At 43.4% G+C, this 27765-nt stretch overlaps 1 protein-coding gene across 2 annotated transcripts in view; it reads left to right on the top strand.

The window, feature by feature from the left end:
- LOC100645194 (homeobox protein prospero) overlaps positions 1-25514 on the top strand; it is a 56789-nt gene extending 31275 nt beyond the window's left edge. For both annotated transcript variants that reach the window (XM_012308896.3, XM_003395717.4), the window contains exons 4-5: positions 6672-6816; positions 8236-25514. In XM_012308896.3, coding sequence (XP_012164286.1) covers positions 6672-6816; positions 8236-8415 — 325 coding nt within the window. In that variant the 3' untranslated portion in view covers positions 8416-25514. The remainder of the gene's footprint in view (positions 1-6671; positions 6817-8235) is intronic.
- The last annotated feature ends 2251 nt before the right edge of the window (positions 25515-27765 follow it).

Genomic DNA, 27765 nt, shown 5'->3' with positions numbered 1-27765 from the left:
GGTTGCACGCGCGTGAGAACCGAGACACGACGTGACTCGATGCGATACGATGCGATACGATGCGGCGCGACACGATGCGACCTTACCAACCCTACATGCAAGCAAGACGAACGAAACCGGAACGCGCGCGCAAACACGTAACACGCGCGCGCCCAGGCCACCGTTATGTTACGAGCGCGCAGACGCTTAATGTTCTCTCGTTATATGCACTTTCACGCCTCGTGCCCGTTACCCGTGAGGATAAAGTAGCGCGTGGCACGACGTTCCTCTCGAATTCTTTGCGAATTCTTCTTCCGTACCCTCTCGTCTCGCGCGTCCGCGAGACGGTTTTTCCAGCTGGCTGTGACGCCATCGGCCACCGCACAAAACAGCTGCGTGTGAATTTATCTCTGCTGATGGCGGTTGAACGCGCCGATTCAACTTCGCCCACGATGTTTCTCTGTTAATTGTGCTGAACGCGCCGGTATTCTGTAAATGGACCCCGTTTCTGCCCGCTGATAATTATAAGCTGAAAAGAAAGCTGCCTCGCGGTAGTAAGGAAACGCCAGGGTAATGTTGTCCCTTTTCCTTGCGCCACCGGTTAAACGTTCCTCTCGAGCGTCCCTGAGCCGTGAACTTGAGTTTTTTGGCGCACGATTTAGGAGGACGAGGAGAAGTAGCCATCCAGGCAAAGATTAAGCGAACGAAATTCAGCGTTTTTGTGGTCTGTACGCCGTGTTTGTCCTGAAACGGGCCCTAAAGATTCCTGCGAGTAAACTACCTTAAAAGTCTCTCTTATTTTAACAGTGTCCCTTTCATGAAGATCGCGCGCGTTACAAAATATTTAAAAGCCCGCGTTTTAGCCGTTGCTCCGATGTAGAAGCGTTTTAAAACGCTCGCTGTTTACTTCAGTAAAATTTGAAACTAGTATTTTAATCTCAATTAAATTAAACATTACAATTGGATATACCATTTATCGTATTAACTCCACCGTAAAAATATTTTTACTAGCCTTATACAAACACTTGCACAAGCTAGATTATTTTATATGATCGAGTTCTTGTTCATCGGCTAATTTCATATCTCAGTTATATAATTCCACAGACATTAGATAGACGCATGCTACAAACGCTTATAAATCGTCACGGTTATCGGCGATCGATGAGCCAATAAATAACAAATAAACGTAGAAATTGATTCCATAAACGGGTGTCGAACTTTAGCCAAGGGTAGATAGATTTAAAGGATGTAAAAAGTTTGTTCGGGCCGATCCAAGAACAGCTGTTTCATAGAGGGGACAAAAAGGTTCCAAGGTGATCGAGCCCGCGGCCGACACTTTGCGAATCTTGGCAGATTGTCGGCCGTTTCTTGAACGTCTTCTCCCCTTCGAGAGGGAGTCGTCCGTGGGAAAGTTCTGGCAAGAAAGCCGCGCGAGGGGTTGAGAGAGACTTTAAGGGTCAGCTCCGGTCTTGGGGAGCCGAGGTGTTCGGCATTGTCGAAGGTCGACCGACTTGGCATAACCGTTAAAAGGGAGCCGGCTGTCTGGCTTAAGAAGCACGATCTTTGAATAGAGACGGGGATGAGGAATATAAGTGACGAGTACAAGGCGAGAAGACGCGAGTCGTCGTTACGCCCTGAGTCACTTTACAGTCTGGAAACGCGCGGCCGATTTCTCGCCGCGCTTTTCCACGCCCCTGTTTTCTACATCCCTGTTTGTCGAATGCAAATGCAAATAGGTTCTCTTTAGAACTGCGGGAAGCAAGTCATCTTGCGACGACACCCTTACGTTTCAAAGCGAAGAGAAACGCTAAGAAGCAAGCAAATAATAAAAAGAAGAGAAGAAAGGCCAAGTATATGTATGTTTAAGCCGGTGAAAATTCTTAACTAACTCGAAAGTATGTTTGGACAATGACGATTGGAATTCGAAAGAGACGAGCGTTTTTTCGCGAATCGACCAAATAGTGGTTAGAGAGTGGTGTGAAATTAAAAAAAAAAAAAAAAAAAAAAGAAAAAACGGGCAAGTACTGATGTTCCCCCTTTTAATTGGTGCTCTCGCCTATACGGCGTGCAACCCGTTACAAAAGCGACGCGTCGAAACAGCAACCCGCGACGATGAAGATCGCGTATGAAGGAGGCGTCACGTCGACAGCCATCATTGCCATTAAACGCTTCAATACGCGGCGCCTCTACAGCTCGCATTATTGCTTCACCTGTGCCACAGTACGCACCATCGTCACGAAAAAGGAATCGACGAATTTATGTTTATCGCGGTGCACCCTGTTGCCTTTGTGCTTGATGAAAACGCGGCCCAAAAGGATCGGTTGCGACTCGAGGAATTCTCCAACGACAGAAACGTTTCATTCAAAGGTGGCAAGTGAACGCGAATGTTCGAACGACCATGAAAGAAGATACTAAAATTAAAAAAGACTAAGAAAGAAAGAAAGCGAACAAAATGTTCGCGAACGTGTTCGCGTAAATGATGAAAACAGAGATACACGCGTCAAAATCTACTAAATTATACGTGTTACAAACGTGTTCCGTTAAGGACGAACAAGTTACGGGAAAGAAGGATACTTGCAGAACCATGCAGTTCTCTCCCTTCGGAATGCCTCTCGCGATGCCAAGGATCGCGAAAAACTCGAGGTAACGATTTCCGTTCGCGCCAAGAGCTAATTATTCCATCCTCGAAGACACCCCGCATCTTCGCCTTCTTTCTAGTCATCACCTCCTGCTTTCTCTCTCTCTGCCTCTGTTTTTTCGGTGGTAAAGGCAGCTCGTAATTAGATGCTAATAATCAGCACCCTCCAGGAGGATCACGCTCTTTTCCTCTGTCTCGTTCGCGTCTCTGTCGCTCTCTTTCGCCGTCGCCCCGTTGCAACGGGGCGCAAGAAAACCCAAGCCCCTGAAGAGCTTATTATTATCCTAATTATACAATACTATAATGAATGACTCCGCGGCTCACCCTCTAGCCCTTACTCTCACTATCTTCCTCCCGGTGGTGGCACGTTCTCTTTTTCTCCTCGTTCCTCGTGGTCTCTCCCTCTCGCTCCTTTTCCTTTCTTCTCGCTCACCGTTGCTCTTCTCCTCTGCACTTGGTAGTCGAAGAGTGGCAATTCTAGCACTCGGGCTTTTTGTCAAACCGACTACGGAACTAGTGCCGTCTCCCTCGCGCCCTTACACCCTATTATGCGACCAGCCTCGTCTCTCGTCCCGTTTTCTCTCTGTCTCCTGGTGTCTGTTTTAATTAGGCACTTCGCGGATATATATACGTATCTACCATGCGGTATTACGTAGGTACATAACCCAGCCGAGCCCAGCCCAGCCCAGACCTAGCCCAGTCTGCCTACCGTACGTATTCCACCTATACTCGGCGATCCGACGAGCTTGAATGCGGTTGATGGGTGGTTGAGTAAGGATTATAGACGCAGGTGACACATACACGTTACCTCCGAGAGGTTGAAGTCGGGGGTGGCTCGGCCCCGATGGGTGCTGCTGACGGTTCAAGGAGACGTTGAAATAGAGAGACGGAGCGCGAGATAGGAAGAGAAAGAGAGAAGGAGAGGAACGCACACGTGAGAGCGTGCGAAAGGGAGAGCGACCACGAAGGGAGAAAGTGAACGCGAACGAGCTACCGAAGGGAGGGAGAAGGGACTCGGGACACGATTCTACAGAGACACACTCCTCTTTCAATTCTCCTCTCTCGTGTGCACAACCTTCTCTGACTGACTGCTGATAAGAGCACGCGAAATTGTCTTAATTGGCGAGAGAGCCAATCTGGAGTGATCGAATGAGAAGTGGCTCTCGCGTCTCCGCCACCTGACTCCTCTACTCGCCCTTTCTTCTGGTCGCTGAAGAGATAGATCGGAACGTGACGCGCCAAGGATCCCATTGTTTTCTTTCGTTGATTCGAATAGACGAGTTCGATAGACGAGTGTAGCTGCGTCGATCTTGTTTTCTCGATCCTCGATCTTGCCATCTTGTTCGTTACTTCGAGTATCATCCGCTCGTAACCGCGGTTGCTGGTCTTATCGATGACTCAGGTCTACCTAAAACTTTACCCTCTTACCGATATCGTTGAAGTTACCAGGTCGAGAGGTATCTTTACTATGTACGTTTTCAACATCGTCGAGAAAATAAAAAAATAAAAAAAAAAAAAAATAGAGAGAAAGACCGAATATCTCTGTGAAACCTCTGTAGTAAGATTATTAAAAAAACTGTAAAAAATCCTTCGTTCGTCGTATGACAATTTTAATCGTAAATTTCAAAGGTTCAATTAATCGCTGATTCCCGAGCAATTACTTAACTCTAAAGAACGAAGGAACAAAGCATCTTCAAAGGGTTGGTTTCAAAGGTAAACAGGAAACTATAGAGGAAGAAAGAAAGGGATGAAAAGACCGTATAATGGAATATTCCTAGATGCATTTGGTTTGGAGGAAATGACGGAGACGACGGGTATGGAAATGTTAGTCGATCTCCTGTTTCATGAGCTGCGCGCGAGTCCGCCAGGCGGAAGCAATCTTAAAAATTGCTCCCAGAGGCACCGAGCGAAGACCAAGACCCGAAGGTTTGAACCGGTTGCCTCATATTGTCGAGCATTCAGGGACCTCGAGTTATACAAGCCGCAGTAGCACTACCGACTCGTTGCTTTCCCGCTGAACCGTACTTCTTTGCATCCCCTCGGGATCCAAAGTGCAAGATCAACCTGACTGCTATTTTCGCTGCCATTCTGGCCTGCTACTCTAGGATACTTCCACCACCGAACGCTCACTTCTCTGTGTGCGTTTAAGGGTGAGGAGGATAGGGACTTCGGAAAGAAAGATCGAGAAAAGAATGGAAAAATATCCGGACAAGTAGCAACCTTCGCTTACCCGTTCCTTCTCTCTGTCTCTCTACCCCGGTCGTCGCGTCAAGTCATTTTTGTGTTTCCCTCGCTCGACTTGTTCGTTGCTGATATCGATAAATGCGGCCACGGTTTCCTTCTTCGTCGCCGTCGACGTCTTTCCCTCTCTTATTCCGTTTTCTTCTATCTGTCGCGACAACTTCGATGTTACTCCGTTGGATACGTGAACGTATGACAAGTATGAGAAGACACGAGAAGTCGTTTATTTACTCTTACAAATTTTGAATTTTTCAATTATAATTACTAATTAATTATAATCTATCGAGTGCAGTTATCTGAACGTCAACTCATGTTACGAATGAAATGAAGGAAAAGTCATAGATGGCAAAGGGAATCAGTTAACTTGTAGTATATGAACTGCAGTCTGTATCAATTGTTTATCTACCGATGGTTAAACTAATCCTTAGTCTTCAACGATCTATTTACTATGTTACAAACCTTGAGAAAATCTATTTTCAGAATACGCTATGTAACACGTGATATTCACTCTATCCCTGACATTTACTTTGCTACCCTTCTCCGATTAAAAACTTGTAACGCTTTGAAACCCGGCATTAGTTTTCTAAGGTTTTATTAGAATAGTTAACGAACGCTTACCGCCTTAATTAAACAGATTTTGAAAAATCCGTGAGAAATTTTGTGAAACGCAACGAAAGTGACAAAGGTTGTTCATTGTCGTACCGTAATCGCATCTTAGCCAGATCGTGTTCAACCCCTTCACCTTGAAAACGAACGAGCAAGCGTTGCATAGAAAGTAATTCCGTCGGCGTTTCAGTTGAAAAAATAATTAATTTCTTAATCAGTGGCAGCCGTATTGAAGCGGTTGTCGCGTACGCAAAGACGTCGTACAAAGAACCGGTTCGCGTTCAAAGTAGCGTGTTTCGTTTCAGTGTCGGCACGACGCGTCGTAACCGTTCCTTTCCCGAGTTTTCGGTGAGATCCAGCGAAGCGAAGCTACCCCTTGGTACCGCCCCTTCTCGGTTTCTCCACGCGAAGGCTCGGGTCACTATTACTATACAAATTACCCGCCAATTAGTGACTTGTGCTTGTTTAACTGCGTTAATTAATGAACGTAAACGGCAAACTTGACGTCGGGAACTCGATTTTTTCCTTTGCCGGTGCAGAGAAAAGGAAAAAAAAATGACGGTATCGCGCGCAATCCTGCGGCGTTTGTAAGTGTACGCGCGTATACTCGTTCGTGCTTTTCTGTAAACGTCGGCGGTTGCCTCTGCGAGGGTGTCGAGGTCTTCTTGGACGATACAGTGTAACACGTTCTTAATAGTCTCTTTGAACCGCGTCGCTTGCCAGCCGACGAGGAGTTGTACACACTCTTTGCGACTCTTTCCCCTTCTTCCTTCTTCACCTTCTACCGCTTGCGTCAGACCACTTTTAGTATCGACCCTTAATTAATTATCGGTAGTGCATTAGCATTCTCCGTTCCGCGAGAATCAACGTCAAGCATGGCGCTTGCTAACTTTCGAAGGAGAAAATATATTTTTACCCCCCACCGCGGTTCGTCGTTTTCTAGATACCAGCGAATTAAGGGCATTTCTGATATCTTCGTTAGGTTCCTTTGAAATGGGTGGGGAAATTACGAGGTTTTGTACGACGAAGCTCTAGTATATTTCATATCGATGTATTTGTCGAATTTTTTTTTGAGATCTGATGAAAAGATTGCTTTTTCTTTTCGTTTTTAAATGCAGATTTGAAATCATTTTGAGGAGAATAGAAAACGAAGTAGTAATTTAAAACTGTTGTATCGCTGACAACTGATTTACTTTTGTTGTTTCAGGGAGTTCTACTACATCCAAATGGAGAAATACGCGAGGCAAGCTGTTTCGGAAGGCGTGAAGAACGTAGATGACCTACGAGTTGGAGGTGACTCGGAAATCTATCGAGTTCTCAACCTTCATTACAACAGAAATAACCATATTGAGGTAAATTGACCGTTATACTGCGCAAAATTCTCGGAAAAAAAGAATCCCATAAAAAGAAGATATATGAAAAATGCATTTCGAATTCTATTTAAGAAAAAGAAATTCCAAAATTCAGCTAATTGAAACTGACTGAAACCAATTGACGTCGACTTCTGCTATGAGGCGTTTCAACCGCATTTATTAAGCTCGAAAAATTACGCGATAATAAAGGATTAGAAAAGGAAGAAATAGTACTTTTGAAAATTTACGTTACACTTTTGCAATTATTTATAACGTCTTCTTGCAATGACTGAAAGTTACAGAAGCAGGTCATTGGTTATTTAAGAAGATGAACGCTAATTACGTTTTTGAAAAGTAGAATTTTTCAGAAATGAAAGTATAATTTTCGTAAAGTTGAATCATGATTCGCCATACCTTGATACGATAAAAGTTGCAGCACTCATAATGTCGTTAGAAAAACAAAGAAACGGTTTCGATGCACGACCACCTGCGTGTCCTATGATTCGCCAATCAAACTCGTGACATGCCGCTGGAATCGAGCTGTCAGAGTCGAAATTTCGATAGAAGCGACAAAATTGCCGGCAGTCGGATCGTTTCCAGCACGGAGACAGCGCGCGACCGTGCAATTATTCGGCGGTCGGCCATGACCGCGCCACGTTACCCCGTCTTTCTCATCTCGCGGAACGCTTTTAAACGAATTCGAACCGGTTAGGTTGAATCCGAAGTTACACGTCGCAAAGCCGGTGTTACCTGGCAAATCACTCGTACGTCTCTACTTTCCCATTGTGGGGCGCAATTTACTTTCGCCACAGCGTAACGACCGTTGATTGTATTTGCAGCAGGTTGCGCGACGCCGACCGTGCACGCGTAAAGCAGCTATTTAATATTATTTAACGAGTCTCCGGTGAAACCTGCAGGCACCATTCTTCCGGGCCTGGCCACAATCGTCACCCGCTTGACGCGTAATTAATTACTCGTGTTCGTTAATAACCCAAACGTACTAATTATAAGTGGAAACTCTTAGCGTGCGGCTCAGGCAACGCGGACGAATCTGCGCGCCCGCTCGCCTCGTGCTCGTTAAGCGATACATGCGTGACATCGCTTTAATTCTTCGGATACGCGCGACTCCTTCGATGAATCGTAATGAGCGCAGAGAAATTATCTTTCTCGTCTCTACCGGAGATATATATATTTTTTTTTCCCTCCCTCTTAACCACGTTCGAGATTTGCTCGTCGTTGAGGATGAACGGCGTGTCGATTGATCGTTTGACGCGAATTCCGCTCGTCGATGAACTTTTTCAGCATCAACGTGTTCTTGAGTAACAGGCTCGATTTCTCGCGGCATGTAAGAAAGGATACAACGAGACAACAGATTCGTTGCTTTTTTCAAAATTGCTAATGTTTCGTTGGAATTTGCAGGTGCCGAGCAACTTCAGGTTTGTGGTCGAACAAACGCTAAAAGAATTCTTCAAGGCGATTCAGGGTGGCAAGGACACCGAACAGAGCTGGAAAAAGTCCATCTACAAAGTGATCTCGAGGCTGGACGACCCGGTACCGGAGTACTTCAAGACCCCGAACTTCCTGCAGCAGCTCGGTTAAATCAGGAGGTCGCGTGGCTCTTGCTCTTCGTGGTGCGCGGGCTCATCAGCGCTCGTCGGCTCCCGGTAAAACCAAGAAACCAAAAATATATAGCGAAAGAAGGAACGGTCAGCGAAGAAGGATCGCATCCGCCAGGAGGTACACGTCCTTCGCGTAAAGCGCGTTCAGGTATCCTTAAACTAACATATCGCAAAACGAGCGTGAGAGAGAACGTGAGAGGGAGAGAAAGAAAGAGAGAGAGAGAACATGAGAGAGTTAGGGAGATTGTACACACAACGTTCAGGAAGAACGAACGGAACGAATGAACACGCGACGTACGGAGGCATCGATCATCAGCAGGAACGATGAGGAGTGCCGACGAAGGATCAGGCTGTGACCTAATCACGAGACTATGTCTACGCGCGAGATGGGTGGATAATTATTATACGCTTCGTGCCTTTAATTAGCCGATCGAACGTCTCTCGATCGGCACACTGTGAGTTACTAACGAGGCCACGAACTATCCACCCTTTCCTTACCGTGGACAACACCGATACCGAAACCGACGGTCTTTGGAGGAAGCGGAAGAAAACAGGACGAAAGCGTGGTCAACGAACGGCAAGGAATTACACGATACACAGCTTCGAGCGTCGAGAGTACCTATTGTTTCGATTTGTTGCGTACATAATACGGTTCACCGATGAATATCGCCTAATTTTAAGACACTCGTTTCTCCGAGTAGGCATTAAGGAGCGTAATAACCCGCGACGACGACCGATGGGTGGCTTTCGTTCGAACGAACGTTGACGAGGTGTGTAAACGATGATAGCTATATTTGTTCACGTTTCTAGAGAAACCGATGATACTTATTATCTACTGATGATGGAGCGAGTTCCGCTGGACGGATCCTCCGCAGCTTCCGGTTGAGAGGCAGAAGAGGAACCCTTCTCGTGGATCTTCCGGAAACGACTCGCAACAAACGGCTAACAAAACCCTTCGTTTCGAGTCGTTTCGAAACGGTATGGAACAACGATGGCCAGTTTCACTCGGCATTCGTCACGCTGCGTACCTCGTGGCATCTTTTTTTTTTTCCTCAAAGCGCGGACCTCGTGATTCGATCGCACCCCTGTCGAACGTCGTCTCGGTAGCATTAGTTTCTATAGCGCGATCACTGCAACAGACTGGCTCCGACACAGGGAGAGCCTGGATGATTCGTTGTTCCCAACGAGAATGCTAGGATGGCGGTTCGTACCGAATCGACGGGAACGAAACCCGATGTTCTTTTCTTCAACGGAAGTAACATTTTTCCATAAGAAAGATAGAAACGGCCGGAACACGCAGGAAAACCTGCGTAGGAAGGCTAGCAACATATAAAATCCCTTCTCTTAAGTTGTACATAAGATTTTTGTCTCGTAATCGCACCATGTCAAAATAAACGAAAAATCGAAGGACACGTTGGAAATCGTCGCGAATATGCTTGGTTCTATTCGATGGAAATTAAAACGTAGATTATAACCAACGATGAACATTCCTAACCCGGTGAAAGCCTCGAAAATTCCGTATTCGGACGAGCGTGACGCGCGAATGTCGAAAAACTCGAGCGTATCGCGAAACAAATGTCGATTTAACTTGGCAAGAAGGAAAATTCTCTGTCGTTGTATTTTTCTCGGTTCGAAGTTCGCTCTCGCGAAAACAAGAGAACGAAAACGAAACGCGATTGTAAACGGAGAGAAAATGTCCGCGGTGCACGTATAATATTGCGCGTAAAACAAAAGTAAATTACGTAGAGAGATGTTTTTATTAATGATTAATTGATAGAATATTAACGAGGTTAGGCTAGTCGCAGTGACAGGAGTATGAGTAACAGGGACGACAACAGGGAGGGGCGAACGAACGCGTAAACGTACGAGATATTTTAACGAAAACGATCCAGCACCGGCGATTAATTTTTCAGAAATAAATAAAACGTGTTGTAGACATTTAGATTCGGCAAACTTAATTCAAACGAACATACATATACGAGGAAAGGAAAAAGTAACAATTATCATCGAGTAACAACGGGGAGGGAGGAGAAAGTTGATATAGATTAAAAAGAGGCTAAAACAAAAACAAAAAAAAAAAAAAACAATCGTACGCCGGTGCGTAACTAATATAAAGTAGATTATATTAAAAACGTATATATGTATATATACACACATGTATAAATATATATATACCTATATATATATGAGAAAAATTTGAAGTATAAAAGATATACATAGATATATATATGTATAATTACATAAAATTATATGTATATATATAATAGGCATATAAAACGAAAGACGGATGTTGGCGCGATTAAAATTGCGTAAGGAATGTGTGACAAAGGGTTAGCCACCCGCGCCTCCCTTATTCCACTTGTATCCGACCTATAGCACACGACACTCGCGCGCGCGTACACATTCAAGCACACGTATACGCATTCACACACTTACACGTCCACATACACACACATTACACGGTGTATTAGATACCCGTTTTCGAACGTTGTACAGACCACATTATACATACACATACGCAGAGGCAAATGCGGATTTTGACGCGAGAATTCATTGCCCGAGTCTACACATGTTCTCTTACTACGAACGTTTGTTTTCTTTTCCCCTTATATACATATAGACGGTTTTGTAGATAACTTATCGTACCATATAATATGATTATTATAATTATACATATGTCTCGGGTGGTAGCGAGTTCTTGTAAGTTAACCTAATTACCTTCTCACCTTTACTACCACTATTATTCTCGCTATTATGTGCACTATTATTATTAAAATTATTATTATTATTATTATTATTATTATTATTATTATTATTATTATTATTGCTATTACTATTATCATTATTATCAGTACTATTATTATCAGTTATGTTATGTATATTATGTGACGATTTTTGTTTAAATCGCGATTATCACGGAGGTGATCAGCGGTAGTCATTGATTTTATTTGTTTGGCATTGTAGTTCACCCCTAGTTTCGCGTCGCATAAGTATCACCGTATCGAACGACACGATGTCCCTTGTTCGTAAATTCCTGTGTCCCTTTTGCATTTCCATTTTCCCTTTTACGTTAAGATGAGACCCCTTCTATCAAAACACTTTCGTACCCCGTTCATTCAACGATACTTTTCGTCTATGTTTTGACATTTTAGTTATTATTGTGTATTTTAGTTATTGTACCACGATGATCATTATTCTTATTACCATTATTATGATTATCATTACAATTAAGCATGAGTTTATACAAGTGTACACAACAGAGAAAGGGAGCAAATAAAAAAAGAAAAAAAGAAAATGAAAAGAGAGAAGAGACACGCGTACGTACACGTATACATACACACACACGTTTCTGTAAGCGGTGAGTCTTAACCTAGTCACGAGTCACTAATATTTTAATTTTAACGATCGATCTATTGATTATTATTTTATTTATTATTTACGAGGAATAAAAACGACACATTGGACTCTGATTTGTCTTCGTTTATTTTATTTACCATTAACCGCGGCCACGTTTTACGTTTTGCGTTTCATGCTGTTGTGTTAGCGTTATAATATAAACCACCGTCATGCGTTACATTCCCTGTTCCCATCTCTCTTCAAGTCCCACATCGAAATTGTAGATTTGAATGCGACACCTGGCGAATTGTCTCGAGCTCAGACGTTTCGAACATATTCGACTGCCGCATACCCGGCCTACCTTCAATCCGAAAACCGAACGAGTCTCGTATATCTGAAAATGAAGATCGCGGTGACGGTGTTCAAGCTGGAAATCGACGTTGATCGAGTCGAATCGCTACGAAGAGTTAGCAAATGATAAAAAGAGGTTACATAAAGTAAAACGCAGAAAAAGACGTTTATGGGACAAGGGCTGATGTAAATTTATGGAAACTTTCGACTCTTAGATACGATTAGACAGTGGCCTAAAATTAACGTAGCACATCTCCTTCGGCGTTGGCCTAAGATTTTGGTCTAAAAAGTGTTTACGTTCGGGGAGCTAAGGAACGGAGCGGGGATGAAACGTGTTGCAAAGATTGAATATTTAACAAATTATTCGTTTTAGGGGATTTTTCGAAACGACGATCACGTACCTGCGACTCGAGATCGCGATTTCCGGCTGAACGATCCGCGTTGTCCGCGTACGATCCCCGTGCTCGTTCGGTGCTCAGTTCCTACGTTCTACTCGCATCTGCGATCAGCGACAACATCATCATTCGCCAGGGGAAATTTAGCAGTGAATCTCGAGGGAGATTTAATCTACCAATGCGCGAAGCGATCGACGCGGGACAGCGAGCGCATGTCGCAAATCCCGCGCGTTTGCGCCTCGCAAACACATTTGTCGATTCGTTGAAATTTGCCCGACAAAACTTTTCGTCGCACGCTGCTTGATCGTTAAACGTCTATAACTCGATTTTTTGCATTGGTATAATAGGTATTGCTAGCCGATAACGATGGAAATTCGAGACATCTACTAGGCAAAGTGAGAGAAAAGCTGATAGTATTCGCTGTAATTGTTAAGCGAATTGATCGTTGCGTAACGAATTATAATACGGTGGAGAAAAATTTATCGACGTATAAAATTTCGAAGGATCCTGGAGATCGATTATTTTTTTACAAATTTATTTAATGTTCTGTCTCTTATTAACTGTACACGCGTGCAGATCAACGATCAACCGATTAAGTGGAGACTAGTAATTTTATTCGCAAAACGCATTCGTGGATTAAACTGAGCTCGCTACCGCGATATTCGCAGATAGCACTTTGCGCTTGCACGTAGCTACGCGTCAACGTCTTTCTCCAATAAAACGGAGCATTCTCCTCGTAACCATAAATGAAAAAAAAAACATTTAACTGCCATACACACCGTTAGCCAAAAAAAAAGAAAAAAAAACAGAAAGCAAAACTTAAAATTAAGAAAACACTTATCTATAATGGAACCGCGTAAAAATAGTAAGCACCCTGATACTCCGCCATTATTGCGACAAACAGTAACAGCCAGCCAATAGAAAGTAATATCCTAAGGGAAAAACAGAAATTAACAAACGATCAATAGCAGGTAATTCGTTGAAACAGCTGAAAACAGAACCAAAGAAGCTTAAGGCTGGAGCGAAAACTCCAGCCTTCCAATCATCCACACGCTTAAAACAGAAAAACAGAAGCATGCCAACAGTTGACCGACAGTTCGAAACCGGGACAAAATCCATTTCCAAAAACGAAATAGAAAAATCCCGAGTCGTCCTTCTCATCGCAGACAGAGGCTCGCCACGTCGTTTGTGAGCGTTCTGAAAATCTAGATACGTTAAACACACAATATATACGATAAAAGCAGATAATTGATTAAAAAATATCGAAAAAAAAAAGTGAAAAAAAGCAGTGGGTACTAGAAGCAACAAGAGCGATACATCTCCGTTAAACCGAGGAAAGCACACGTCGAAACCTAATTCTCGTAAGCAATAGCAGATAAGCGATTTTCGATTTCTTTCTCCGTCGATCGAGGATCAAGGGTCCCGGCGCGAAGGACGAACCGCCACGGATCACGCAAACGAATCGCGAACACGTGCTCGATGTCCGAAGACGAGAAACACAGCGAAACGGAACCGAAACCCGTGACCAGCTGCATTCTCTCGTCTCTCGCGAAAAATTCCTCCGCTCGAACGATCAAAATCGCGGCCTTCACCGTTCGTACGAGAACGATCGAGGACCGTGAATTTGTGAAAGCGATCTGGAAAGGGTTGCTAATCGTTCGGGTCGTTATCAATCGTTAGACAACGAGGACGTCGTTCGACGTTATCACGGAGGCTCGTCGAGAGACGAAGAATGAGAAAGAGAAGGAAATTAACGCGGGCTCGAAATTGAAGAGAACGAAAGGGATTCCCTGTGCCGACGAAACTTTCACGGGAAAAAGAGTCCGCGCGATTCCTGCTCGAGGTACGAATATGTGGATGGCGAGACTGTGAGAAAAGGAAGAGAAACGGAGGAGAAAAAGAAGAAAGCCGATCGACTCGCCGTTATTACGTTTTGTGCAGCGGGGCCGTAGCACGGAGAACGAGTAGACGAGACGAAACGAGATGACTTGAAGCAGGAGAAAGAGAAAGTGCGAGATACGAGAGATAAATAAGCGAGAAGGAAACGAGTGAATTGTTTTTAATGAAATGAAAAGGAAAAGGATGGAAATGGAATAATAAGCATACGTACATATACCTAAACGCGTAAGTTTTAAGGAACACGTGTAAGCAGAATTAAGTAATAGTATTTAACGTTAACACTTGCAAGTTATTAATTATTATATAAACGATTAAACTAACGGTAATTAATGCGAAAAATAAGAAAACGTAAATATACTAAAAGACAAGCCGAGCGGAAGGTCGTATCACGCTGCAGAGGAAGAGGATTGTGAGCCGCTCCGTGAAATGGGCGGGCGAAGCGAAAAAAATACTTAAAAAAACAGATTACACACACACACTAATAAACTAATTATTATTATATGATTATATATTATTATTACGATTATTACTATCGAGTTCGAGAATCGTCGTGATAAAAAATGTGGAAAAAAAATGTAAGAAATTAGGAAATAGCTGTGAGAGAGTGCGGACTAAATCCGAGCGTAAGAGAGAATGAGCACAACGAGAACGTTGGGTGTGCGTGTTGCGAGAGAGAACGTTAGTGAGAAATGAACACCTCGAGAGAGTTAGAACGACAGTGAGGACGAGAGATAGAAAGAGAGACAGAGAGAGAGAGAGAGAGAGAGAAAGAGAGAGAGAGAGAGAGAGGGAAGCTGTGAATACTTCGAAGTATGTTCATCGAGAATAATAATTCCTCAAACTATTAGGAGCGTAATTAGGGTATATTTATTATAACGAAATACGCGTTTACGGAAGATTTACGTGACGTAATGCAACGCACGCGACACATAGAGCGAAAGAATGCGTAGAGCGAGAGTAAGAGAGGAAAGAGAAATAAAAGATAAAGTAGGGAAGATATATAAAATCGTGTCTTTTTTTTCTTTATCTCCGTAGAGTCCGATATCGCGAACACGCGAATCGCGCCTCCCGCGGAAACGGAGTACGCGCGCGATATTAAAAATTAGTCTAGGAACGAAAGAAAACGAAAACTTCGTGTTGTCTTTCTTTCTTCGTCTTTTTTTTCTTTTTTTTTTTTTCTTTTCTTGTCTTTTCGAGAAAAGTTGCGTACGACTGAAGTTAATGCGAGAGAAAGAGAGGGAGAGAACGTGGGAAAGCATACGGAGGAAGGGGGAGAGAGACAGCGAGTGAAAACGCGGACAGAGTGATAGATTATTTAGTGACGCGAGAGAACGGTGCGAGAAGCTATGTTTTTAAATGCAAGGGAGCGCGTGCGTAAGGAAACTAAAAAAGAAAAAGGAAAAAGTAAAAAGAAACAAGGGAAAGAGATAATTGAAGAAGATTAGAGGAGATGATAGAGGAGAAGAAATTACTGATTGTTGACACCGAGTGAGCAAACTTTCTGTGTGATAATCTCGTAGTACACGTAGCACGTTAAGTCTACAATACGTTTCGGTAGGGGATTTTTAGGTGAGAGCGACTAAAACTTTTTTAAGAAAAATTTAAAAAAACAACATAAAAACATGAAAAGTCGGACGAAATGAGAAATTAACGCGAGGCGAAGGAGACGATAACGTCGAGCCCTACGGTCGAGAATTTCGAGAGGTGTCAGGTACTTTCGAATTTTGGTGACTTCTTTCTGAAGAATAAAAATGGAAAAGAAAAAGGAGAAAAAGAAAAATTCGTCGATGGTGGAGACGCAACGTATCCAACTATCGACAGTGGACATATCATCGCGTGTATCGTAATATCGATTCTCCGTTTTGCGATTGGTTACAGGGAACTCGAGGATGCCGTGGATCACTCCGGTGCCGTCGAATTAACCTTAAGCAATTAGTTCTTTGATTTAGCGAGTAAATACGTGTTACGTATACCGTGGAAAATTGTTCGTTCCAGACAGCGAGATGCGAGACTGTATGTTTCTCGATTTGATTTACAGAACGGTAGAGAAGGCAGTGGATACTCCTGCCTCGAGCACAGAGACTCGATCCCTTGCAGGCTGCGATATTAAAACACGTGATTCGTTTCTATGTCGATGTAAATCGTTTCTCGTTCTTCGGTTCATGATTTCGCGTTAATCGTGCAATAGCTTGCGTTTCACCGCGGATGAACGTTTCGCTCGTTTTCGATTAGGGGTTGTTTGTTTAAAGGGCAACGACGAACAGATTCAACGTGAGAAATTTTGCAAAAAAGAACAAGGAAAAATGAAAAGGGACTAAGATCGAGAGAATTAGTTTCTAATGTCTTTGGCGCAATTTTTGAAAAATCTATTTCGTGGACAAGCGTGAAAGGGAGGGAGAGAATGAAAGATTAAACGTGCGAAAGGGATGAGAGCACGCGCGAAAGAGAGAACGAGCAAGTGTGATATGAAAAAAATTCGTAGAGGTAGCGAAAATTCTAAATTAAAGTTCCTATCGCTTCGCCTTCTAGCCTGAACGTCGGCCAGCAGCTTTAAATAAACAACCCTCCGTCCCACACGACCACATCAATTGCCGTTGAACTACCTCGAATTATAAAAACCACTGACGGCACTCCCCCAGCGACCTAAAACCGCCTGCAAGGGGTTGACTCGCCCCTACGCCATCCCTTCTTTCCTTCTTTTCCTACGGAACAAGCGCGCACCTTTTCAGTAGGTACACAGATTACGAAGAACGAGAGGCTGTTGATACTCCAGCTCTCGAAATGTCTCAAACTCCACGATTAGATCCCACGGTTACGCGATTCCTCGTCAGTTTCGGATCTCGTCTAGTCGATGAACGAAAAATTTCCACGTCGCCTCGAATCGATCAGTTTCTCGAGCTCTAAATCGACGAGACTCGAGGCCTGGCTATATACGTAGATAACGTTAGGCCTCGAAGAAACCGAACCTCTCGGAATTCGTCGCGCGATCGAGGATCCGTTCAAGTCGGGAATCTGGGCGGGAGGGTGGGTGGGTGGGTGGGGTTTAAGGGGATAGAGATGGAAACCGACGAAATTGGGAATGGTGTAGAAGCGTGTAGGGAGCCAAGTGTCCTTGATGCGACCGTCGTTGAAGCCACGAAATCTCGCGATCTCAACAGGTGATTTTTTTCGGGAAGGTTCGAACAGATAAAGAGAAAAGGTGAAAGGCAGATAAGATGAGATAGAAAGGGGAAAGGTACGATCAGGACTGACAACAGGCGTCTAGAAACGGTAAAAGATCAAGGGGAATCAGAGGGAAAAAAAGTCACGCCTGAGAAGAAATCCAAGCGAATTGCGATTTCGGAACTGAGTTCGGAGCCACGGGCGATAGACGTTCGGCGCAAACCGATCCTAGTTGAGCAAGAGAAAGGGAGAACGAGTGAGAGCGGATGAGTAACAGAAAGAAAAAGCGAGAGAATGGTGACGAGCGACAGGACAGCGAACGAAAGGAGAATCGAGCGGATGCGAGGGATGATCGGGATGACTCGAATGAATGCGTTGAAGAAAAATTGAAAAGAGAAAAAGAAATGAGAAAAAATTATACAGAGAGAGCCGACCTCCTTGCCTACCGGGAGGTCCGCATATATATAAAAAAAAAAAGACTAGTAAATGATAAAGTGGAAAGAAGAGAGAAAATTAGGAGAGAAGACGAGAATAGAGGAGAGGAAAGAGAAGAAATTATTAGACCAGTTGTAAGTGTAAGTTAAACGAGGAATTTTCTCCCCCCCACCCTTTTCGTGCACGATACTTTTGGCAATTCTTTCGCTAGCGAGAGTGCGATCGTGAAAAAGCCTTGTTACGTGTGAATATGTGAAATTACATGCGTTTACGTGTGAATAGATGAAACGAGAGAAGGAGAGAAAGAGCAACGGTGAGAGTGCGAGTGATAGAGAGATCTATTTAAAGAAAAAAAAAAAAAGGAAACAAAAAGGAATGAAATAAGAGAAAAGGAAGGAAAAAAGGTAAAAGTGGAATGAGAGAGGACGGGATTAAATGGCCCATTACAGATCCGTCGTCCGACTCAGTAGCGCTATCGAGGAGGATATAATCGATTGCAAAGAGGCAGGCAATACACACAAAGCACCAAGAATGGCAGGTACTAAAAGTGTCACGATCCATCCAACCCTTCAGCCACCGAGTGTGAGAGCAACGAATGACTAGCGGAAAAGTGTGAATCTTAACCGGATCTTGCTTGCCAGTGGAACGCATTCCGACCCCTCCGTTTTAATTTCATTCGCGAAACGTCATTCGTCGATGTTTTCGCGATGTTTCGCGACGTATTTTTCAAACTGTCAATTATCCCTCTGTTATACAAGCGTTGATCAGCAACGGAATATATAAATCGTTCTGTTTTATTTCTTCTGTCTTATCGTCTAACTGTCATATATTAAATCGTCCGAAGGAAGAGAAAAATGGAAGGAAAAAATTTAAACCAGAGAAATTATTCGAAAGAATTTGATTCGTCGTCTACAGTTGCAACGTACAACTTGGAAATGTTCGAGCGGAAAAAGAACAAACGCCGATAGAGGCGGTTTCAAACAGGCGATTCCGTTGCGAAAATTCTTTCCCCGACTTTCGTCGCTGATTTTGCCGAGTTTCCCGTAAGGGAAGAAAAGAAGAAAGGTAGAAAATGGAAAAGAATAAAACCGACGTTACGTCCCGAAACTTCTAATTTATCGTTGCGTCTGATATCCTTCGTCTATGAATGAGTCAAGGAACCGGAAGAGGGTGGTTGAATGATACGTGCGTGTACCCGAGAAGAACACACACGAGATGAATAGATGAGAAATTGTGTTTAAATATATCTGTAATTCCTGGCATGTATTACTTGCGCATACGTCTCAACCGGCAAGTCGTGTTAGGTTATACGTATTATCGTAGTAGGGAATCGTAGGTTTATTAAGCTAAACATTAACATAAACATAACAAAACAAATAAACAATACAAAACTAACAGAACAAAAGTGTGAAAAACAGAACCATGAACAAATGAAGGAGATGAATTAATAGAAGGGAAAGAAAAGAAACAAAAGCGAGGGAAGAAAAAATAGAAAAAAAAATGGAATAAGAAAGAGGTGAAACTCTTATTTAGTAATGAAACAGAAGCAGAACACAAGCAGTAGCAGCGAAACAACAGGAAAACAAAGCGAAATATAAAGAAAAATACCTACGTTGATGTGTGAGGATGTGAGCTAGATCGCCGCGTTGAGTCCAATGAAGTCCTCAGAGATATTATAGAAGCGCAGACCCTCCGCAGATTGAGGTGAAACAATGGGACGCGAAACTGGGCATCGCGTCGGCCATCGTTCGTCGATCCGGGATTTGCATCAGGGGTTTATATAGTGTTTAAAGTATCACGCCAAAGACAGACAATACTTTGATAAAAATAAATGTTAGTCGTTAAATTTCGTCGAAGCCTGATCGATCGTGGACGCGGCACGCGCGGCCCGGAGGAAACAAACTTTCGAGCAGAAATATTTTTTTCGAAAGGTGTATCCGATAGTCGACAACAGGGAAAAAAAAAAGAATAAACGAAAACGCCGGACGACGAACGACGACGCCGATCATGCCCGGTCAGCTGGAACGTCTTGTAAAGAATATTGTGGGAATTGTTTTTCTGCGCTCCGGCCCGAGCTCGAGCTTATCGAGCCGAGTCGAGGCAACCTGCTCACGCAAGTACATTTTATGCTTCGTACCTCTGTCTCTGTTCTCTTCTCAAGAATCCCACGCAATGTCACGTTCTTTACAGATAACACAGATCACTGGTCTCCTCTCCTTTCAACATCACTTGCAAGATCTTCAGGAAATTTCGTTTGACGTCGAGCGATTTAATCGTGAGATACCTTTAAAACAATGTTCCGACGAACATTAAGCTTCGTTAGCCAAAGATTAGTAGAAATGTTTAATCGATAATTAGTTACGAAACTTAAGTCTTAAGCAGAAGATTACGATGATTGATAATACAAAAGAATTAAAGAGAAATTTCGAGCAATTTTTTGATTTTCGAATAGATTCGTTCGAAAATGAGCCAACAGTAAATTCGATAATTAATATCTTTGTTGTATCACGCATCAAGTACGAGCAGATATAAAATTAAGACTCGATTACGTCGCTCGATCGCCGTTACAGAGACGGTTTTCGTTACAATAGCATCGCTGATAGTCGTGCAGACTCCGACTTCGCGAATCGAAGAAATCACAGATATTCCGGAGAACTTGAGACAGAGGTCTTAGCTCGCCAACCTGCCTACTTTCACGCATTATGATATTTAATGTCTATACCACTTTCGACACGAGGACATTCCTTTCGTACGTTTTACCGGCGTTTTACTAAGTTCGCTTTCGACACGAGAAGTTTCGGATTGATTCATTGCTGTCCTAGGTTGCGCACAAGACGACACACAGAGACGTGGCGTGAAGGAACGTCCCTATCGTTCGCACTTAACGAAGTCTGCATGGATGTCGTGAAAATCGTGGAGAACGAAAGCAGGACGTTTCATCGCGACAGAGAGCAAAAAAATTCCGTTTTTCGGCAAACACCAAAAAGAAAAACTCAGCTCGAATAGCTCGCGAGAGCGTGCGCGCGTGCACGCTTTCGCGCGATGCACGCGCGAACGTTTTCGTGGCGAATTCGGACCACACAACAAATAAGTGTTCGTCAAGGCGGCGTACGTCGGTCGCCTAGCGGCACACCCACACACACGCGTACAGCGACACACCGTGTACACGAATGTAGAGGGACATACACATACGTACGCACACACTTACAACACTCGCGGACACACACTACGCGTACACTAACACATGACACACGTAAACGCAGTTTCGGCCAGAATCTAAAAGACACATCAAGGAAAAAAGTACAAGTTTATCACGTTGCGCCTTAATGTTAAAATTAAAAGTTGATCAAAAGAGTGGAAGATGAAAGAAAGAGAAAAAAAAAATAATGCGAAGCGTATTCTTAACCAAAATCGGCCTTAGTATATACATTTTTTCCGGGGCCAGCCGACGACGAACGACGAGCGACCCTCCCACTCGTCCCTATCCCTCGAAAATTCCTCTTTCTCTAGATTATAAGATTTCTCTAGATTATATCTATAAAAATGATATATTATAAATATATGTATACATATGATATATATCCGCCGGCGGCGGGACGTTTCGAAACCTCGCAGCTAACTCAGCAATCCACCAAACTATCGAAAGATTTAGGGAGAACTGAAAATGAAAAGGGAAAAAAAAAATGAAGAAGAAAATGACGAAGAAGAAGAAAGAAATAGTCTTCTCAGTTCCCGCCGCGTCTGGCTGGATTCGAAATTCTTACGGTTCGCGTCCACGTTGAACGTGCAAATGGTCGACACGATTGCACACCGTAAGCGAGCCTCGCGAGGCGTCCACGCGACCAGGGTGCGACGTGGACGCGACACCTGTCTTTCAAAGTCCCTCCTCGAACGCCGGAAGGTCGTCGGTCGGTCGTCTCGCGGCCCGAACAACCCCGCTCCAGCAAACCCCGCGACATTTGTCCATCCACGAACCCTTTACCACAAACCCCTTACCAGAAACCCCGCTCCAAAGGAATTCACATCCAGCCTCCTGAAAAATACCAATCCTTATCCGCTCGAGAACGAAGAGCACAAGAAGCTAGAGTGGAAACACACAGTGAAAGACATCCATCCGTCAGGCGAGAGAAAGAGAAGGAGAGAGGCGTTTCCTTTCTCGCGTCAAAGAAGAAAAACACTTCCTGCATGTGTGAAGCTAAGCGACAACGCGAGTGGACGGGTCACCCGAAATTATTCTAAGGACTCTCGTCTTCGGGCGGGAACGCAGATGGATTGACGAGGACAATAGGAATAACGATGACGATAGCGGTGTTAAGGAGACGCGAGTAAGAAAGCGAAAAAGAGTGGTCGGAAGACGAGGATATAGAATAATTGCGAACGGGAGAAACGACAACAAGATCGAACGATACGGAAAGAAAGATTTTGATGGACTCGATTGTCGACTCGCTGTTTCCCGCGGCCGGGACGAGGGAAAATTCGCCGAAAATCCGAGAGAATCGAAAAGCCTGCGATAGACAGGCAGAGAGATAGACAGAGAGAAAGGAAGAAAGAACGAGCGAAAGAACAAAGGGAAACGAAAAAGAGCAGAGATTTCAGGTGTTGAGGAGGGATCGACCACGTATTATCTCGTCGCGTAGATCCGCGGTATTCTTTGCCATCCGTTTTCATTTTTCACGAACCGTATATCTCCGAGAGACTCGAACATAACTCAGAAAATAAGAAAGAAAGAAAAAGAAATTAAGAGGGGCGAGGATCATTCGTGTTGACTGGTGCCTGTTCTGGGTGAATTCGAACACGCGATGCTGCGCATCGGTGAACGGCTGAGCTCGCGACACTGGGTGCAACAACTTTACGCACGAACAGAAAAACCACGGACGAACATCAAGAAGGATTTAGTTCAGTTCGATCGACCGAAACATTGAGGATCAATTATGTGTTCCTTTTTGTATAAGTTCAATATACATGACATATAACTGTTTCGACGATAGAAATTAAGAAAAACATATAGATGTATATATATACACACACGTATATACATATATGTATAACATTTTCATCAAATAGCGAATATTCAGGATTACCGAAAGCAAAGAAAAATTCCAAATTTCCAATTTCGATCGACGAAAAGATTCATCAAAGAGCCATTAGGACTTCAATTCAAAGATATCGCAGCTTATGTCCCCGTGTTCGTTTGCAGTCACCTTACTCGGCCGATCTCATCGGTCATGTCCGCGCATTTTGGGCCAGCTCGTGTAACTCACGTATGTACCTATATTCGTTCATGAAAACAAAGGCGAAAAGAAAAGAGAAAAGGAAACAAGTATCAAGGAACGATCGTTTCGGCAGACTTCTGATAAAACGTTTAAAATTCGTCACGGATGTAAGTACGCGTCATTCCATGGACGCGCTCGTACCGATATCATTGAGAATCCCAATAGAAACCCAGCCGCCTTCAACCCTCTGAACAACACGCGACGATCCAACTGAACCGGTCCAATCCGACAGATATGCAAATGCAGAAAAAACCGTTCGAAGGAATCAACGCTGGATACACGCAACAGTTTTACCGCGACAAAACCAGCAAGCATCAACGACCACGCAACTTAACAATAAATAACGCACCGCATGCATCACAGCCTACACACCGCACGCCGTAACAAACAGTCAAACACCGTGACAACGTTCAAACGTTCTAGGAGGATGCGATCAGCCTCGACGAGGCGTAATGCCCCGCAAAAAGATGGATGGAGAAAACAAAAAATAGCGTAGAGCGTCTCGGGATCTCCCTTCGATGATACATACACACACACACATACACAAACAGTTAAAAGTTAAGGAACAAAGTAATAAGAAAAACGAAAAAAAATATAAGGAAAGAAGAGTTAACGAGGATACGAAAACTCGATCTTCTTCGATTAGTCTTCAGTGTACATAGTAACGATATCACCGGTAGATAATAATTCAGGCAGGCAATAATCGCAGCGACAATTATTGCTCGTTCGTCCGATTCGACGATAATGTTGAACGTGGAATAATCATTGTAAGGAGCGATAATAACGGCGTATCGACGGTAATTACCGAGGACGATGGTGTCGGATGCAGATGCTCCCCGACGCTGATCGATAAAGGCAGCTTAATATTTCGTCGATACCTTATAACTGGAGGGTTATCAAGAACTTGTTGATTTCCGTTCCCACAGTTCCATACACATACACCACACACTTACAAATTTCCCATCGATCGTTTACAGGAAAACAGATACGTCGAACGAATCGACGCCGTACCGGTCTTCATTTCTCTCGCGACAAACCTCTAGACGTTCATTCGTATTTTACGCATTTTCGTGCGACGCTTTAAATTCGAAACGTTGTTGCGATATTGACGCCTGATTCGGCAACGTACAACATAGTAACGATTTAATCGAATGCTTTAAGTTCGTTCACAACCGATTACAAAGCTATGATTTACAGGCAAACACATCGAACCGCGAACGATTCGATACCGGTTTTCATTTCTCTACCAGGAACACTGATCCCACGAACTCGTGGAGAATACGCGGGAATCAGTGATCGATAAAACGATTTCATTAACAATTTTATCGAGATTTTTGAATTTCCTTTCGGTTGAACGCGACGACGATTAAACAGTTTTTCACAATACCATAAATGCAATATCGAACGAGCAAAAGGTTCGATCAACGAATCCGGCACAGACGCACAGAGACACGAAAATGATCATGCCAGCATCAAATAGGATACCGAAGCTTAAACGATGTTAATCTTCAAACATAGTCTCGAATAGAATTCTAGCTACGCACCGCTGAAATATACGGCATTTCTCACGACTCAATTCTGACGGGACAGCATTACGAATCGAAGCGGCGAGCATCGTACTTCCGGCGATCGATCCGCGATCAGGAAGCCGTGAATACTAAACGAGACGCCCGTGAACCAGAGGATCATTATCAGGAACGAAGAGTAGAGCCACGTGGAAGAAGACAAAGTCGCTGGCTGGCCCGGTATGCGGGCAAACGTCGACTGGCACGACACCGAATTCTCGCTTGAACGAGAAGAAGCCAAACCACTGGAAGCACAGCGAATCGTGGAACATGCACACAAACACACACGTACACGTCGACACATAGTACACGAAAACGCAGAGAAGCGAAAATATAAGTGTAAGAATCAAACGAAAGAAACCGAAGCAGAAAGAAAAAAAAAAGCAAAGGAAAAAGAAGAATGAGAATAAAATGCACGACCGATTTTTATAAATAAATAGGCATAACCGCCACCGAACAGGCAGAGAAAGAAGTGTCAAAAAAGAAGTAAGGTATCGAACGCACGCGGGGATAAGCGTTCTTCTCCGCGCCGATTCGACACTACCACTTGCTAATTAAAAAACGAATTACCCGAGAAACCTTGCCACTTGCAATTCGTTGAAAACGCGACGCGTTCTAAGCAAATTCGCATAACGTAATAAAAGAAAGCCAAAAAAAAAAAAACACAAAAAGCGAAGCGAGAAAACTACTGTGAAAAGTGGGAGCGTGTGTGTTTGAGAGAGAACGAGAGCGGGAGGGAGAGAGGCAGCGCGCGAGAGAGAGCGAGCGAGAGAGGAAGCGAACGAAAGGGAGAGAAACAGGAGAAGGGAACGACTGAATGAACGGGAAGGAGAGAGCTTTTTTTATAGATAGGTGGACAAAGAGCGAGATGGGAGAGAGAGAGAAAGAAAGAAAGAACGGAATGCGTGATTTTTTAAGGATAAACGAAACCAACCAACAAGATAAAGTCAACCGAGTAAAACACAAGCAACCAAAAACGAAACAATGAAACAAAAGAAAAGGAAAGCAAGCAAGCAAGCAAGCAAGCGAGCGAGCAAACAACGGAAAAAGAAAATTAAAAAAAAAAAGCAAAAAGAAGGAGCGCAAAAATTCCACGGAATCGCTGGAGATTCGCTATTCGACTTTCTGATTTTTCGCAGATTTTCGCGCGGGACAACAGGTGCGTCCCCTCCGAGATCCCATCCCGCCCCCGTAACCACCGCTGAACAAGATAAACAAGATAAGAGCCACCACCTTCCACCCCCTCGGTAAATCCTTCCCAAACAGGAATAAGGTTTGCTTCCAAAAAAATAAGGTTAATAATAATAATAATAATAATAATAATAATAATAATAATAATAATAATAATAATAATAATAATAATAATAATCCGTACGCGTTATCGAAACCTAATAAAAAAAAAAAACTATAAACTACCTAACAATAATTATTAAACGATAAAAGGGTTAAGAGTATTGATTAATTGAATTATACCTAACGATTAATTAAAATAATTAATGACTAATAATACTTATAACGATAATACGATATAATGATATATAGTATAAACGGTACGAGGACAACCCGATAAAACATGGCGGCTAACAAACAATCCACCGAGACGAAGCGATCCGGCCTAGAAATCGGTCGCCTGAATGAGGCGATGCCGATCGAGCGTGACGTTTTTTTATTTCTCTTAAGGGACAAAGAAACGAGAGAGAAGAAAGGAACGAACAAAGTAAACAATGTGAAACAAAATAAAAGAAACGAACGAACGAATAAATGATGTCTTTCCTTCGAACGATCGCGCTCGAGTTCGACTCGGGACAAGGCCGATGCCGCGACGCCTTCCCCGACGTCGGCGTCGCGTTCCCTCAAGTCGGATTCTCTCTCGTCGAGGTGGTCGTTTCTTACCCATCATTTATACGCTAGCTTGTAACTTGAGACTTAAGTATAATTGAAAGAAGAGGCGAAAAGAGTACACGCAAGAGATACACACTCACACGTACACACATTAAACAAGCATTAATGATACCTAATGATATAATTATATTATTGATATAACTTACGATTATGAACTATCCTAGCGGTATTATATGACGACATAGTTGATTGATCTGTTTAATATTGAATGTCTGTAGATCACGGAGCGTTTGGAACTCTATGCTACCCGTCAAAGCACCTCATACGATCCAGCTTTGCTCTCCCTTTCCCATCCCATACCCCGATATTCCCTGACACCCCAACAGATCCAACGCCACGCATACCGTCACTATCAATCCAATCGAAGTAAAGAAGAAAAAAATGGAAACCGCGTATCACTTGAAACAATCGTCGACCAAATCGTATTCATCGCGTTTATATCCTGGAATTAAGTACGATTGGATGCCACACCGTGTGAATAAAGAAAAATCAAAATATAAGCTCAATTTTCCCAAATAAAACGCGAGAACGAAGCGAAATTAATCGAAATCCGATTATCATCCGATGGAAAGAATCCCTTTTATCTAAATATGGACAACAAGATAGCTCGAACTATCTGTCGTGCAAAGGAGGCTAAATCATCATCAGATTGTTGTCTGTAATATAAAAAATATAAAGAATTCGATTCTTAGAGGTAAAAAGGACCCTTCGAAAATTTCGAGAACGGATTCACTTCGAACATGTATCGATTGTTGTTATTTTGGGGGTGCGAATGTTTCATGGAAGGATGCGCAGAAGGCAACTCTGCTCTTACAACCGGATTTCAGTTCCACATCTTTTATATCGACCTCGGTGCCAACCACGCACCGCACACCACACGATAGCAAATATAACTCGAGGACAACTGGTTTTAAGTTTCGAATCGAACAGGACGATGCAAATAATAATTGACGAGCGCAATAGTAAATGCAGAGGACCGCACAGAGTCCTCTGTCCCGTGTACACTTAGCCT

This window comes from Bombus terrestris, chromosome 5 (assembly GCF_910591885.1).
Source record: "Bombus terrestris chromosome 5, iyBomTerr1.2, whole genome shotgun sequence".
In the NCBI taxonomy this organism is placed as follows: Eukaryota; Metazoa; Arthropoda; class Insecta; order Hymenoptera; family Apidae; genus Bombus; species Bombus terrestris.
Note: the sequence above shows the minus strand (reverse complement) of the source record. Positions and strands in the feature narration are given on the sequence as shown.